This window comes from Calidris pugnax, unplaced genomic scaffold (assembly GCF_001431845.1).
Source record: "Calidris pugnax isolate Ruff unplaced genomic scaffold, ASM143184v1 scaffold79, whole genome shotgun sequence".
Lineage (NCBI taxonomy): Eukaryota > Metazoa > Chordata > Aves > Charadriiformes > Scolopacidae > Calidris > Calidris pugnax.
Genome location: NW_015090817.1, coordinates 1408619 through 1420223, shown reverse-complemented (window position 1 = coordinate 1420223; position 11605 = coordinate 1408619). Strand labels below are relative to the sequence as shown.

General features: G+C 47.7%; 1 protein-coding gene across 1 annotated transcript; it reads left to right on the top strand.

The window, feature by feature from the left end:
• Positions 1–814: 814 nt before the first annotated feature.
• NARS (asparaginyl-tRNA synthetase) lies at positions 815–11210 on the top strand (the record flags this gene model as incomplete). Its single annotated transcript, XM_014939754.1, has 14 exons — positions 815–1039; positions 1248–1313; positions 1419–1511; positions 1721–1810; positions 2511–2589; positions 3166–3236; positions 3512–3598; positions 4480–4701; positions 5092–5291; positions 5748–5883; positions 6925–7038; positions 8471–8602; positions 9081–9212; positions 9740–11210. Coding segments are annotated over 14 exons (1779 nt in total), but the record flags the coding sequence as incomplete, so codon positions are not given.
• Between the last annotated feature and the right edge of the window lie 395 nt (positions 11211–11605).

Below are 11605 nucleotides of genomic sequence, written 5' to 3'. Positions count from 1 at the left end.
TTTTTGTCAGTGAGGTTGACGGTTGGACAAGATGATCTTTAAGGTCCCTTCCAACCTAGAAGATTCTGTGATTCGGTGGCCGCGGGGGGTGCAGCCCGGCCGGGCCCGGACGGCCCTGGGTTAAGGGGGTGTATATTTCAAACAGCGGAGGCCAATAAACGCCCGGAAGCTCATCGCTTCTCCCTGAGCGGCGGGCGGGCAGGGCCCGGAGCGGAGCGCCGGGAGCCGCCCCCGGTACCGGCGCGGAAGGGCGCGGCCGGGCGGCTGATGCAAGGCGGCGGCGGATTGGCTGAGGGCGGCGGAAGTCTTCCAACCTAGAACATTCTGTGATTCTGTGGCCGCGGGGGGTGCAGCCCGGCCATGGGGCCCGGTGGGGATGGCGGGACCGGGGCCCGGCGTGTGGCCCGGAGGCTGTACCGGCGCTGAGCCCCGGGAGCTGGGAGCGAACGCCCCCTCGGGAGCGGAGGGTCGGGGTGTCGGCGGAGGGTCGGTGCCTGGGAGCCGCCGGGCGGGGGGCGGCGGGGGCGCGCAGGGCCCGTGTGCTGGCCAGAGGAGGGGACGTTGTCCGTGCTTGTAATTAGCAGTTAATTGCTGGGCTCGGGTTTGGCTTGAGCTCTCTGACTCCTGTCAGCGTACCGCCTCCCTGCCCACCTAAAAAGGTGTTTCTCCCAAAGGCTGCCTCCATTCTGGGTGCTGCTGTGCAGCCCTGGCTCCCCGGGGTTCAGTGCACCGGGGGGTGTGAGGCTTCAGCGTAACGCACCGCCTGGGTGGGCTTCTAGCATGAGAAATCTAGAATAATCTTTACCATACCTGACCATCTGGTTGGTTTCCAAGGTTTATTGCTGCTGATAACCGCGAAGATTTGTATGCCCTTGTGTGTTTCCAGTTGTTCCTGAACGTTTCCCTAGCTGGTTGTTTCTTTTTGAGTAACTGCCCCTGTTTGTCGTGCCTTGCAGAGGAGCTGTACGTTTCTGAACGAGAGGGCAACGATTCCACTGGCGATGGGACACAAAAGAAACCCTTCAAGACCGTTTTGAAGGTAACTGGAAAACATCTCCAGGTGGTTTTGAAGAGTGTGAACTGCACCTTAGGTCAATGACTGACCTTTCTTTCTAATTGTAGATTTGATAGCTGTTTCTGCAGCTGTGCCTGGCAGGACCAGAAGTGGGGCGTCTGTTCGGTCTCTTGGAGGATGGTTCCTTTCACTGGCAGCACCATTGATTCTGTTACTCTCTCCCCCTCTTTAGGCTCTGATGACGGCAGGAAAGGAGCCGTTTCCTACGATCTACGTGGATTCACAAAAAGAAAACGAGGTGCTGTAGCATTAGAGCTTCCTGGTAGAAATTATTTAACGCTCCTTTGTGGGAAGGGACGCAATGTAACCTGTTGTCTTCTGCTCTCTCCTTGGATTCCTTTAGAGATGGGCCATTATTTCAAAGTCACAGATGAAAAACGTCAAAAAGCTGTGGCACAGGGAGCAAATGAAGAATGAAGCCAAGGAGAAAAAGGAGGTAGGTGCAGATGATGCCACATTGGAGGGAACATACCACTGTTCTTTGCCAGAACCAGTAAGCAGTGTTCTTGTCGTTCCCACCCCTCCAAAAATGCCTCGGTTTGTTCTTGTCTGTGTGAAGAAGCGTTGTTCGTTGGTAATTGTTAAGAGTGGGAATCTTACAAAGCCTGGTTATAGCTATTTTAATGCAGTACTTATTTACACCAGGCAGAAGACCTTTTGAGAAGAGAGAAGAACCTGGAGGAAGCCAAGAAAGTTGTTATCAAGAACGATCCTAGTCTTCCAGAGCCCAAATGTGTAAGATGCAGCACACGATGCGTGGCCTGTGTCAGAGCGTCTCGCCTGCACCGAGTCTGAGCCTCTCCCTGCTCTGGGGCTCTCACAGCTCCTGGAGGCCACTCTCTTTTTGCTGTGGCTTTTGTTGTTCTGGTTATCTGTGTCCTCTGGTGTATAGACCTTGGTCTTTCTCATGCGCTTGGTGGGTATCACACATCAGAGTTCTCTGTGTCCGTGTTTGTCTGCTGGTAGAGACCATGCTCCTGCCTGAGAGGTTGTTGGTGTTGCTTTGTTTGCTTGTTGCAGTGGTGGGGAGCAGAGGGACTGCGCTGGGTAGAGGGTCTCATTTAACCTATTGAGGCACGTTCTTGCTTGGCTGTTTGTAGGGTGCTGCTGGGTTTGGTGGTTGGTGCAGCCCTTTGCTTGGTCAGCAGACACTGTGTGCTGCTCCGTAGTGGCCTTCTGGATGGGCCCTGTGTAGAGGGGGCTTCTACGTACACCTGTAGAAGGTGGTTTTGGCTGGAGCCCTGTGCTCTTACGGCTGCTCTTTGGGAAAGGGGCAACTGGGCTGTTTTGGAGAGGGAGATATGATACACATTTGTATTCTGGGCAATTATGTGGAAAACACCATCTAAATGGTGAATCATTTCTCTGATTGCTAAACACCATCTAAATGGTGAATCATTTCTCTATTTGATTGCCTTTATCCTCTGATTTACAGGTGAAGATTGATGCTCTGAAGGCTTACAGAGGCCAGAGGGTGAAGATTTTTGGCTGGATTCACAGATTACGGAGACAAGGTAAACCACAAGCCTTTAGAACCTGTGCAGAGGGGTGGAACACATTCAGCCTTCACAATTTGGATGCTCACAATGAGTCAGACAGCACCTATTCTTAATTAATTTTTAAACCATTGGTTAGGCGCTGCCTTTGGTTTATCCTGACAACACTGAGAATTGTGCATGATGTATGAGCACGTAGACATTTCTTAGCTGAAATCTTACAGGATTGTCAGTTCAGAGGCCAGTCCTGCAGAATGTCTTTGGAAGACCTGTTTTGTGTTTTAAGCTAATCTGCAAATGGAGGAGCTGTTATCTGGCATCTGTTCATAATGAAATCAGCAAATTGGAATTTTTCAGTCACATAAAAGACTTCTTTTAAAATAAATTTAGCGAGTAATACCTGCTGTCTGGGTGCTGGGTACCCTGGTTCATGAGGTGGCTTCAGTCGGGGTGTGGAAGTGCAGGGCAGAGGGGGTTCTGACTCCACGGCTGTTGGTTGGGGTTATCACTGAAGGACTTGGCAAGGGGGTTGTGGATCTGGATACTGTGAGCAGTTTCTAGCAAAGTCTTTTTTTTTCTTCCCTTTTTAACTAGGAAAAAATTTGATGTTCATTGTTTTGAGAGATGGCACGGGTTTTCTTCAGTGTGTCCTGTCAGATGAGCTGGTAAGTTGGGATGCTTTAATTATGTTCTGTCATTAAGTGAAGTGTTCATACCTCATCGGTTTTCCTTTTACATAGATGATTGGAAGTTCTCCCGAACCTGCTGATTAAGTTGTAGTATTGTTGTGTCTCCTACCACTAGAGGTTTTTTTCAGTGTGAGAACTATTTAGAAATGAATGTGAGTTAATCTTCTCTGTCTGTGACTCCAGTGGATGACATAGATAAAACAAGATAAAAACTTCCCCTAACCGTGCCTCTGTCTCCTTTTTCCCCGCAGTGCCAGTGCTACAACGGGCTGGTTCTCTCCACGGAGAGCAGCGTTGCGGTGTACGGGACGCTCAACCTCGTTCCCGAAGGCAAGCAGGTACAGGAGTTAGTGTGTTTGGCTTCTGCCTCTCTTCAGCAGCTTGTCCTTCTCCTGGTGGGAGGAGGAGCCAAGGTGGAAGTAATTACTGGCATGTTTTGCAGATGAAATTTGGATAGGTTTAATTGTTCTAGCTGACCCTGCCACTCGGGTCCTGTCCCCAGGAGACTGATGTAAGGTTAGGGAGCCGAGCTTGGTTAAATGTGAGTCCACCCCCTGCCCAGAAGTTGGCAGGATTCCCTTTCCTTCATGGCTTACACTACGGGGGCTTCTAAAAATAAATGCAGCCAAACGGGGATCTCTTTTTTTCAACAACTTTATGCGGCTTGATAACCATGAGTCTCACACTGTGTTGCTGCTCAGAATTTATATTCTGGACATTGAAAACACTTGATGTTTTCATGTCTCATCACAGTGATACAATACTCCTAACAGATTTTTCACAAGTCTAGTGTTGTTTTTCACTGATTAGATTTTGAAAAGCCGCATTTATACCCAGAAAATACTGTGAATGGAAAAAAATTATCATTTTAGGGGACAGACTGGCAGTGTGCCCCACACGGGGGAGCTGGTGAGAGCAGAAATGAGAGGTGTGCTCTGAGCCGGGCAGGCTGAGCCTGGGCAGGGGGCATCACCTCTGCTGCCCTGGGGCAGGGGAGATCAGCCCCAGGAAAGCTGCCTGCAGCACAGGAGTTGATTGCTCAGGGGTCTGACAGACAGGCTCAGAGGTGCAATAGTGAGGTGGTTCTTCCTCTGTCCTGATCTTCAGCTTGTTGGCAGTTTGCTCTCCAGTAGAACGTGGCTCGAATAGTACAAAGCTGTTGGCATCCAAGGGGCAAAAACTAGGCTTCTGAAATTCTTCTTTCTCTTCAAATGGGCAGGCCCCGGGAGGCCACGAGCTGAACTGTGATTACTGGGAGCTTATTGGTCTGGCCCCAGCAGGAGGGGCTGACAATCTGCTCAATGAGGACTCGGAGGTCGATGTGCAACTCAATAACAGGCACATGATGATTCGAGGGGAGAACATGTCCAAAATCTTCAAGGTGCGCTCCATGGTGGTGCAGGCCTTCAGGGATCACTTCTTTGCCAATGGCTATTATGAAGTAAGTACATTTTTCCTTGTCAGCAAGTGACTGCTTTAGTGGCCTGACTTGATGGCTGTCTTTTTCCTGGAAAACTGTAGACTTTCTACTTGACCTGAAAAGGACAAAAAAAGAAAGCTTTCATTGGGGAACTTACTTGATTGGTTTCATAGGCATAGATCTCTGAGGTGTGTAGACACTCCTGAGGTGTGTTACAGCGTGACTGGCAAGCAGCCTGCACACCTCTCTTTAATGTGGTGAAGGGAATCAGAGTGAAGTATTTCTCTGTGTGCATATGCAAGCTGTGTAGATGGTGTTCTGGAAGAGTGTGTCTTATATCACTGCTCTTGTGTCTTGTCATTGTTGTCCTTAATTCTTCACTCAAGTAATGTCAGTCCTGTTCTTTAACAGGTCACACCACCCACTTTAGTCCAGACGCAGGTGGAAGGAGGCTCAACCCTGTTCAAGCTGGATTATTTTGGGGAAGAAGCATACTTGACCCAGTCGTCCCAGCTCTACCTGGAGACCTGCATTCCAGCCCTGGGAGACGTTTTCTGTGTTGCTCAGTCCTACAGAGCTGAGCAGTCCAGGACCCGCAGGCACTTGGCAGAGTATGCAGAGAGTACACTGCTTTTCCCTTTATGTAGAGGGGATTTTGCAAGGCAGGGAGTAGCAGGCGGTTGGGTGGCGTAGTGTACAGCGAGCAGACAGTGTGCAGAACTAGTGCAGAACTGAGCAGAAAGGTATTTAGGGGTAATACTTTGTCTCCGTGAATGTCCAGCTGGTCATAACACGTTGACATTTAGTGAAGGACGATCTGGGCAAAATAGAGCTGGTAACACTTTCAGGAAGCTTTGTCTTTTTAGAAAATGTAGTTCATGCTGCTGTCTTCCTTTTTTTTCTTTTCTTTTTTTAAAGCTTTGCTTTCTTCACAGTGTAGAAGTGGGAGAAATGAAAAAGGGGACAAAAGTGTGTTGGGAGTTTTTTTTCCTTGTGGAAATTTTTTTCCGTAGCTAAAGATGTGTTGCTTGTGCGTGGTTTTGTAATGGCACGACTCTGTGTTTCAGATACACTCACATTGAAGCCGAATGTCCTTTCATCAGTTTTGAGGATTTGCTGGACCGCCTGGAGAACTTGGTTTGTGATGTAGTGGACAGAGTCCTGAAATCTCCTGCGTCGAGCTTGCTGTACGACCTCAACCCGGTAGGCAGCAGCGGGGAACAGTGGGGAGTAGCTGGGAAAACATGATCTTTAGCCTTTCCTGATCAGTGTGTTCATCTGGGGAAGGCAGGGCACGGCAGTGAGCTCTGCTTGCTCACTGCTATTGATAATAAGGAAAATATTAAATAACACCAAAAGAATGAAAATGCTGCAAGGCAGGTAATGACTCTCCCAGAAGCAGGGGAGTGTGGGGCACAAGTTCCTGCCGGCAGTTGCAGGCGCCAGCAATGTGCTGGGATTTATTGCAGTGTGTGCTGCACTGCTGGAATGAAGCCCTCTATCCCAGAGCTCGTAATATTGATCGGCCGGTACTCGCAGATTGAGCACAAGGGAGCAATGAACAACTGGTGTTTTACTTCCTACCCTGGAACGTGGGGCTCTGCACGGCTGTTCCATTTGTTACAGACCCTTTGTCTTCTGCTGCCTTTGCACAGGAGATGGCTCTGAGAGACTGCTGACTTTATCCCCGGCACTAGCTCTTCTCTCAGAGTGCAATCAAATTCAGCATCCCTGGTATTTTGACCCATTTTCCTGATAAACACTGGGAGGTTCAGTTTTAAATTTGGGCTGAGGAGGGGGCGGGAGGTAGGAGACAACAGAGGCACATTTCCCTCACAGTGGCGGGTTCTGATGCTGTTCTGTGCACAGGGAGGTGAAAATGTTCTCCTGGGGCCCTGTGCGTGAACCTCTGCTCGTGGCTGGGTTTGAAACACCTGTGTGTGCAGTGAATTTGTACAGAAAAGGAAACAGCTTTGAAAATAGTCCCCCTCTCCTCTCCTGCCATCTTTTTCAGCATCTCCTCTGGGAGCTAGGCTGGGCTTGGAAGATGGCTGTGTTTGGTTCTCACTTTTCAGTACTGACCTTGATTTGTTTGTTTATTTATTAAATAATAATGATTGGTTGATGCACGAGCTGGAAAAAGTAGTGTGTGTGCTTCGAGTCTGGAAGTGGCTGATCAACTAGAAAAATATTCTTCTAAAACAGTACTCCTCCAACTGTTGTTATTTCTACTCTTATTCACAGGGCTTCCAGCCCCCGAAACGTCCGTTCCGACGAATGAACTACTCTGAAGCCATCGAGTGGTTAAAGGAACACGATGTGAAGAAGGAAGATGGCACTTACTATGAGTTTGGGGAAGTAAGTCTTTCTGAGGCTCTGTAGAAGCTACAACCACACAGAACCCCACTGCCCCGCACTAAGGGTGTGCACGTCCCTCAAAGAACAGTGTGTCTGGACCACGGTGCTGTTGGTGTGTGAGTCTGTTGTGGTTTGTGTGGAATGATTAGGAGTGAAATTCTAGTCCCGTGTAAGTTAAAGGGAGTTCTGCTCTAAACTTGAACAAGGCCTGGGTTTTTGTCTGGACTGTGCTGGGAGGTGTAGTGACAATGTACTGGGGAAGGCAAGCGTGGGCTGGGTTTTCACAGGACGTCTTTGAATGTTGGAATCAACACCTGTGTGGTCATCTGCTCCTCTGTTCCCTCTCACTCTTCTCCAGCATGTAAGGCAAAATGGCTTGAAGAGCTCACGAGGACTTGACAATGTAGCCATGATCATCAAAGGATTTAAGAGAACTGAGATTTTTAGGAGGAGATCATATAATTGTTTAACTTCTATGATAATTATTTAACTTCAAACTCTGCACAACATTTTCTGAGGGAACCTTGGCAGCTCAAAATCAGTTGTGTTGGGTTTTTTATTGTTACTGCTTTTCCCATCTGTATCAAAGATGATGGAGATGAAGGGAGGGAGAGACCTTCAATCTGCCCTGAACTTACAGTTCCAGAGGGAAATGAGGATTAAAATAAGTTAGAGGTGTGGCTGCCTTCTACTATTAAAGAAAAAAATGTCGTCATCTGACTTCAGCTCAGAATCTAAGAAGAGTGTGACACCATTGGTGAAATAAAGGTTCAAATTAAACCTTTTAGGAATAGGCAGTTTTTTGACTAAACAAAGTGTGTTTGTTTAACAAGGCACGATCACACCATCACTGATGTTCCCTGGCTGTCAGTGGGACTGGTGTCATCCCTCTCTTCTCCACAGTTTTTAAACAATGAAATTGCTGAATTGATCAAAATGAAACTTCTGCTAGGTGTCTCACAGCTTGTCAAATTTCAGTCTGAAAAGTTAATCTAAATAACCAAATGACTGTGTCTGTGTTAACTGGTCAGTTGAGGTTTTCAAAAATAGCCCATGTACCTCACAAGGAAACTGAAACTTCTTGGTCTTGAGGTTTATGGAAAACAGTATCAGGGAGGAAGGAGAGAAGCCTCTTTGGTGTTTGCTGCTTGTTTGGGAAGTCCACGTTTCAGGTTAGGTTTTCCTCAGATTCCTGTCTGAAACATTGGGAAGAGTTGGATTTTAATTGAACATTTTTTTTTTCCTCTGCCATGTATGTTTTTAAGTATTATTTTTTTCCTAGATACGTTTGTTTCAAAAATGTAGGTATGTTAGGAGGAGTGTGTGGATACATGTGGTCTGAAACTCTTTGTTTCATGCCCGATAGATGTGGGACTCAAGGTGTTGGAGTGGGTTTGGGTTTAAATACTAATGAAGCCTTCTTTCACCTTAGGATATCCCTGAAGCTCCCGAGAGGCTGATGACAGACACCATTAACGAGCCAATCCTGTTGTGCCGATTTCCCGCAGAGATCAAGTCTTTCTACATGCAGCGCTGCCGTGAGGATGCCCGCCTTACCGAGTCTGTGAGTTGCTGTACAGAAATCAATGAAGGAGCTCTGGGGTGTTACAGAAATGTGGGGAGATGACAGTGAGCGTGCCCTTCGCCCACCTCAGGTCTCGTGGCAGTACTTCTGTCACTTCTGGGAGACTGCTGACTGACCGCTGGCTGGGAGGGGCAGTGGTGGTGTCAGGAGGGCTGCTGTGTTTGTGGAGGTTTGGGGAGTAGTTTTGGAGAGTTTTTTTAATGTTGTTGTTGGGTTTTGGTGTTAATTTTACAATTGAATGTGACCAGGAGTATTGGAGGTTAGGTTAGAGCACCTTGTAGGTTAGTTTATTCTGTTTATAAGTTGGGTCTGGAAGGAATTGCCTGCCTTCCTGTCACAGAGAATTAAAATTACACGGTAAAATGTGTTATGGAAATACAGTTTTAAATCTGGGCTGCAGATTTAATCCTGCAGGCAGTGTAGGTGCAGTAGCTTGATGCTGTGCTGCGTGTTGCAGGTTGACGTGCTGATGCCCAACGTTGGTGAAATCGTTGGAGGCTCCATGCGTACCTGGGACAGCGAGGAGCTACTGGAGGGCTACAGGAGAGAGGGCATCGATCCCACGCCGTACTACTGGTACACTGACCAGGTCTGTAAACAGGTGTCTAAATGGCAAACGTTTCTGCTGGCCCAAAGCAGGTCATCAGTTAGCCATTGGCAAAGTGCAGCGGGTAGCAGTTGCCGTTGTGTGAGAATCGCTGCTGTTGGCCATGGTCGCACCCTGCCCTTACACATCACCTGCCTTGGGCCAGGCTGTGCCGGAGCGTTCCTCTCGTGAGGACATCTGCAGTGGCTGTGGCTGGATAAAGAGAGGTTGGCCTTCACGTCTTGAGCGACTGAGCTCTACCTGGCGTGAGGGGAGGGGGAAAGGAGGTGGCTGAACAAGAATCGTTAAGGCTTTTACCTTCCACGTTCCTCTTCTTGTTCTTACACTGCCCCAGGAACTCAGGAGAACTCAACACAACTACCTTGCCTGAAAGAGCGTAGTCCGTTTTCCTCATCTTTCAGAAAATAGTCTTGGTTTTGCGGTGCTGTTTTTTCTGGTAGTATTGCTGCAATTATAACACAACTAACCACAAAATGTTTAATATCTACTCTCTGGTTTTAATTTCACAGCGGAAGTACGGCACGTGCCCTCACGGTGGCTATGGCTTGGGCTTAGAGCGGTTCCTGACCTGGATTCTGAACAGACACCACATCCGGGACGTGTGTCTGTACCCACGCTTCGTGCAGCGCTGCAAGCCTTAGCGTCCCCGGGAGGAGAGCCCAGGAAACCAGCAGCCGGGGCTTGGCCAGGAACCCTACGCTCTGCTGTCCCACGGCCTGGCCCAGAACAAGACCTAGTGCAACCTGTTGCTGATACAAATACTAATTTAGGATGTGAAAAGGAAAACAAACCCCTTTTTTAAAGGAAAACGCTACCAATTAACTGGAAGAAGCCTTAGAAAAAATTGTTAGGTGCATTTATGCTCTCAGCATAAAACAAAGATCCTGATAAGCTGTCATTTAAAAAACAAGACCCGCTTCTGCTTTTAATTTCTGTGACTTAAAAGAAAATATGCTGGGCATTTGATTATTTTTTTAATTTGCTTTAATCGGTTTTCTCTTACGGTTTCCTATTGGAGAAATCGGGAGTTGAAGCTCTGTAAATTCCTAAATAGTGACCTCTGAGAATGGTATGAAGAGACATTATCTAAATAGCTCAGCAAACAACAAAAATGGGAATAATCATATTAAGCGCTGCACTTTTTTAGCTCCTGTTTTTAATGGAAGTTCCGTTGGCATTTATGCAGCAGCAGGGTATGGAGTATTGAGCAGCAGTTTCCGCTGCAGGAGAGGTGGGTGGGTTGGGTTGGGTTTGGTTTTCCCCATTATTTATTGGTTAGAAAGGCTGAGGTGGCGGTGAGGTAGCTTTGCTGCTGTTCCTGGTGCCTGTGGACAAGCACTACGGTGGGTCTGTGCACACCCAGCCCGTGCTCACTTGCAGCAGGAGAGGACATGTTCTCAGAGCATCTGTCAGCTCGTGGACATGGGGGTGTTTGTGGTGCCTTCCCAGTGAAGGTCCTGCCATCTCCAGCAAACCAGAACTCGCTGATGGAAGGCCCAGAGGAACTGGTGACTTTGCAGTACAGCTGGATTTTGGCGCTGTGTGCTGACTGAGCTCTCTTCTCCAGGTGAGCTGGAGTTCAGCAGGACTTTCCCACTGAAGTATGTTTTTGTAGTAGAGCAGTTCCACCTTTCCTTGCTAGCTCCCTGTTCTCTTGTGCTCCTGCATCCGAGCGGATTTTCTGGCTGTAATCAAGTTAGCAGGCAGGTTTAATTAAATATTTAATGTGTTGAGTCATCTGTGTGCTTTTTAGTCAGAAAATATGCAATTCCTTTTACTAGAGAGAAAAAAAAACAACTGGTAAATTGGTAGGTGCATCATTTGCTACCAGGACTGAGGCTTGATCTGGATTTGCCGTTCATAGAATCGTTGAGCTGTGTGATACCCATATTTTTGTAATAAACCACTGGTTTTCTTCATCTTGCATGTTAGATATCTACACTGATCTAAATCAGCAACCAATAAATTATGGCAACATGAGTTGGTGTGTGAGACAGCAGTTCTTGACCTGTAGTGTCTGTTTCTCTCCTCTCACTTGGCCACTGTAGGTTACTCGGTAATAGCCTGTCCTGGCAAACACACAGGGAAACGGAATTTTCAAGTGCAGGGAACACATATTCCAAAAAAATGGAATGAGCTTTTTTCTTTTTGAACTAATTTCTTTTACTGAGACAGCTGGAGCATGTGAGGTTCCTTCCAGAGCTCCTAAATATCTGAATTTAATGTCTTGGGACTAGAAGAACATGGCTTGGTGACCAGTTTTCTGTCCTTAAAACTGGCAGGGCTGAGCTGCTTTGTAAAGGTTAAAAGCCTCGGTACCAGAGGAGCGGGGAGAGGAAGGGCTGAGGAGTTAAGAGGTGCTTGTGGGAGAGGCA